The sequence below is a fragment of the Cyprinodon variegatus genome, unplaced genomic scaffold (assembly GCF_000732505.1).
Source record: "Cyprinodon variegatus isolate N-32 unplaced genomic scaffold, C_variegatus-1.0 Scaffold363, whole genome shotgun sequence".
NCBI classification, from domain to species: domain Eukaryota; kingdom Metazoa; phylum Chordata; class Actinopteri; order Cyprinodontiformes; family Cyprinodontidae; genus Cyprinodon; species Cyprinodon variegatus.
Window position 1 is genome coordinate 188726 of NW_015150816.1, and position 4732 is coordinate 193457.

General features: G+C 45.8%; 1 protein-coding gene across 1 annotated transcript in view; it reads right to left on the reverse strand.

The window, feature by feature from the left end:
- Nucleotides 1-122: 122 nt before the first annotated feature.
- LOC107092023 (transcription factor E2F1-like) overlaps nt 123-4732 on the reverse strand; it is a 9882-nt gene continuing 5272 nt past the window's right edge. The window contains exons 5-10 of the mRNA XM_015386295.1: nt 3384-3585; nt 3064-3219; nt 2869-2983; nt 2663-2792; nt 785-850; nt 123-700 (exon numbers count right to left, since the gene is read on the reverse strand). Coding sequence (XP_015241781.1) covers nt 825-850; nt 2663-2792; nt 2869-2983; nt 3064-3219; nt 3384-3585 — 629 coding nt within the window. The 3' untranslated portion in view covers nt 123-700; nt 785-824. The remainder of the gene's footprint in view (nt 701-784; nt 851-2662; nt 2793-2868; nt 2984-3063; nt 3220-3383; nt 3586-4732) is intronic.

Here is a 4732-nt window from a genome sequence, read left to right on the forward strand (position 1 = left end):
GCTGATCCCATCCAGGTGTGTGGAAATGTCACTCATTTCTGCTGTAAACAAACCCTGATAGCCGAAAAAACAAACAGAAGCAGGTAACAAACGAAATACTTTATCCCGTCTCCGGTCCAAAACAAACCAATTTTCAATTGAAAAGAAACGGATCAGAGACGTCAGATGAGTCCAGATCAAAGAACGTTGCTGCTGTCCTGCTCTCTATCGCCGCCCTGCAGCCTCAATTAAATAATTACAGCTTCCATCGTAAACTGATAGGCAAAACTTGCGTTGGTCCAAACTCAGTAACGGCGTCCACACCGAAGATGGTGAACTGAAAGGCTTCATTTGAAAAATCCCTGATCCTTAATTTCCAGACCAGCTGAGGATCCAGTAACTGCAGCAACCAGCTGATGACGCCATAAAAACATCACAGTCCTGTTTCCGTCCGACTGAAGGAAGGAGCTGCTTTGACCAAACAGATCTTCTCTCATCGGAGGCTGTGACATCTGCAGCGATCAACCAGCCACCAGAGGGCGCTGTGGTCAATGAGTTCTAGTAAACATTTAAAGGAAAACTACAGTCCAGGTTTTCACCATGGCTTCCAACATGGCCGCTCTCTCTCTGCTCCTTACGGCTCCAGTCCTGCTTCCAGGATCGCCTCCATCATGGGGCCTTTCCTCCTTTAGAGGCGTCTTCATCAGCACCATCACACAATCTAGAAAAACAGAACAATACAGAAGAGATGAGCAGATTTTTCCTGCTTCTAGATAAAAATTGCTGCATGAAATTAAACCTCTACCTTCAGCCGCCCGGAAATCCTTATCCTCATTCTTCCTTTCCTAGATCTGCAGCTTCTTGCCTCCTATTGCTGGCAGGTAAATAGAACATGAAGACCTGATCAGTTTCCTTACTTCTGTCATTTCAAGCAGGATGGCAGAAAAACAAAACAAAACAAAAACACTAGACCCTGGGGTCAGTCTTCTATAAGCCTCATATGGCAACAAGGGCTCTAAGTGTTTTAGCCGACTATTAAAAAGGACTATGTGGCCTTAAATCTCTAATAAGCATTATTCATGATAAAATGTGTATCCTGGAGCAAATGTCACATAATAGTAGGGTTGCCAACCGTCCCTTCCCCATTTAGAAACAGAACTACCCATCTCTTACAGGGTTTATACAGGAATGAGTAACTCTAATTTAATGCTTTTTAATGATCTTAAAAAGTACCCGTCGACAGGCTGCAGCCATGTCCCAAATTCCTCATTTTCCAGCCACTTTTGTTGAAATTTTTTCTAATTTTCTTGTTGAAACATTTTTCACCGCCTCAAGCTTCTTTTTCCGAACATACGGCTTTACGATCGACGGTACATATATCACAATATATCTGAGGAAATTGTTTTTATAAACTTTTTTTTTTTAAATAAAGCATTTTAAATGCCACAATAATCATCTTTAATTAATTTTAATGCTAATTAAGGCCTTAATTTTGACGACCCGTGGAAACCCTGTCTTATCTAGCGAAAAAGTATTATGTCACTTCGTCCCATAATACTGTGAGAGTAAAAAAAAAAAATAGTAAAAAGCTAATGGAAAATGAAGCACAAGTGCACGTTAGATACAAAACTTACGGTAAACTTGTCACCGGGCCCTGTACTGCGTTGTGACCAATAAGCTGACAACATATGTAACAATCCAGAATCCCCTCATCCTATTGGTCGAGCCAAGTGTTGCTCATGGAGAAGATAGCGGGAGAAAACAGAGCAGGATGGGGAACAAAAGGAGTAATTTAAATGCTGACGCTGCTATTGGGGACGGCGCTCCTTCAACAAATATGTTTACAAGTTTGCTGCTGCACCAAAAATGTTGCCTAGTAAACTAGCACCACCCGCCAGCGGCCAAAATCATTTTGGAATGCGAGTGGTTTCGTCTCGATCAATGCCACAGACCCTAGAACCTAAGGGCCAATCACAACGCAGAGATGCCTTTTGAATTTCTGGATGCAAAGCAGGTGGGGTTTTGAGGGCGTGACGACAAAGCTGCACGACGCCGGAGAAAGCACAATAAGGAAGATGGCAACAACTATTGAACAGTTCTGGTTTGACTCAGCTTTGGAATCAGTTTTGGAAGGATTAGAATTTGGGTTTTCATTGAAACGTGAGCAGGAAGAGGCTCTACGCTCATTCATTTTAAGAAGGAAGTATTCGCCGTCTTATCGACAGGCAGTTTGTGACGTAGTAAGCGCGACAGAAAGCTGGTGCGGGAGTGTAAACGGTCAGTTGCTCTCATCGGTCAAAGCGTCTGCCAATAGGCACAGACATGGTTTGAAAAACAACGGGTTGTTCTCATCAACAATCAATGAATCACGCCTCGACACGTGCTTCGGGGAAACGCCCCCTCCGTTACTCGACACACACCTGTGGGAAAATTAAATGGAAGGAAAAACTGTCGCACAAGGTAAAGAAGTGAAGAAAGATCTTTAGATAAAATCCATAAAGATTAAACAGAGAATCAGGTCGGAGGTTTAAGAGCCACTGAACCAACAGGACATGAACTTAACAGGGAACAAAGGCTTCTTTGACACCCAGAGACAACCTAAAGCTGATGCTGTGCAGGTTTCAAAGATTTATGATGCTAAAAGCTTCATTTTTTTTGAATAAAAGGACTTTTTTTAATTCACCTTCCTTCATCCTGACACGACTCTCCAGCGCTGAGAAGACCCTGCTGGGCTCAGCGTTCAGCGGTCCGACCTCACAGGTCAGCGCCACGATGGGACCCTTCTCCGAAACCAGATTCATCTGAATCCCGTCCTGGAAGCCCGGCAGAAAGGATGAGAACCGGCTGAGAACGCAGCAGGATGCGTTTTAATGGCGGCTCTCTGCTCACCTCGTCAGGAGGAGGGATGGTCAGCTTGGTTTCTGGAGGAGATCGGATCAAGATCGCCGTCTGCTGCTGAAGGCCTCCGAGGCGGCAGACGTCCTGGCAGCTGATGTAGGCGAGCGTGGAGGAGGGTTAAGACTAACAGCTGATAATCGTCCCTCACAGAACGCCAGGCAGCCTCGTTCAGAACCGAAAGGATATGCGGCGTTCTCCTCATCCTCTGTGAGGGCGAAAAGCTGCCAGGCGCAGGTTTTAAAGAGCTGGTCCACCTCGTCCTCCATGGCCGTCAGCCTCTGCAGCATGGTCAGGAACTGCAGCGTGTCCCTCCACAGGAAGCTGTAGATCGGACTGCTTCCTCTGAAGTCAGAACACAGAGAGAAGGTTCTGCTCAGAACATCAGGTTTCATCAGTTCACTGCTGATGTTCCTGAAGACGAAGGGACGGAAAGACTGATGGACAATAGATATGCTGCGTTCTCCGTTTTCCCCACGTCTCCAGAACAGGTCGGATCAGCTGCTTACATCCATCTGACCAGAGTCTGATCATCCATCTGATCCGATTCCGTCTGGACCAGGTCCATCCCCAGCAGGACGTCGATGACGGTGTGAACGCGGTGGACGTGGGTCTGGAGCTTCACGGCCACCTCTCTGACGTCCACGGCGTGGTCTGGAGCCGCCATCAGAAGCTCCAGGAAACCCCGAGTGAGGCGGGCCACAGAGGTGCCTGAAAACAGAACCGAACCCACGGTGAGACCCGGGCCTTTTCTCAGTCTACGGACTTGTGCGTTCTTGTGTTCACGTGAAACGTCATCAGCCTCAGCACTAGTACCCGGATGTTTTTCTTGCCCCTCCCTCTTTACCCAGCATGCATCAGAGCAGCTTGTCCGTTCTTCAGATTGACAGCTTTCCCAGCATGCATTGCAGCAGCAGAAGCTTCCAGGTTAGCACTCAGAGCATTACAAGATTCCTACAGCATAAGGCAAGTTAAATTCAAGACTTTTTAAGGACCCGCGGGAACCCTGTATTAGGTTAAAAGTTCACTTTTCTGTTGTTTGATAAAAGTACGTTTTAAGATCATTTAAGGCGAGAACTTTATACTCTAAGAATCATTATGTGGCCCATTTACTGATTTAATGCGTAATATAAAAAAAACAAAAAAAAACATTTATTCTGAAGTTGAGAGGACCGCGGCAACCAGCGGACCTCCGGCGGACATCCGAAGGTCACGGCAGCCCGTCTTCGTTCTCTGCACAGCCGCGTGTGAAGGACCGCTGGATCTGACGGAGAGTTTTTTGTTTTATTTGGCAAAATGTTCATTTGACTTGTGTTTATCTGACTGTGTTAATTATTATTCCCCCACTAAATGAAAAAAAGTCAGAATTTATTATCATATAGAGACTATTGGTAACAGATTTACTGCAGCTCCAGATGAGCCAAGCGTGTGGTGATGTCATCAGTACGCACCTGTTCCAATTGACCCATATGTATGCTGTGTGCTCCTGTTCTCCCAGAGTCCAGACTTTTCTATATTATTCTCTAGAACATCCTTGGTTGAGGACACAAGTCCATACTCGCGTTCTTGTGAATTGAGAAACGGCCCCGGTGTAGGTACCAGATCTGCTCGGGGCCCCGCCCCTTCTTATGACATCATCATATGGAAACTCCACTCCGACAAACCGTATTGCTCCCGTTCTGGAATCTAAACATATTATTCCCCATATTTGCTATTATTTTACATCTCATCTGTGATTTGGCTGCGACACACCCCTGTGGAGAAATATCAGCTGTGCTGCTTCCATCAACACCTTAGTTTATAGATGATGGAGATTGGCCTGTTTTTCAGTGTAGTCCTGTTTCTCTGACTTTGACTA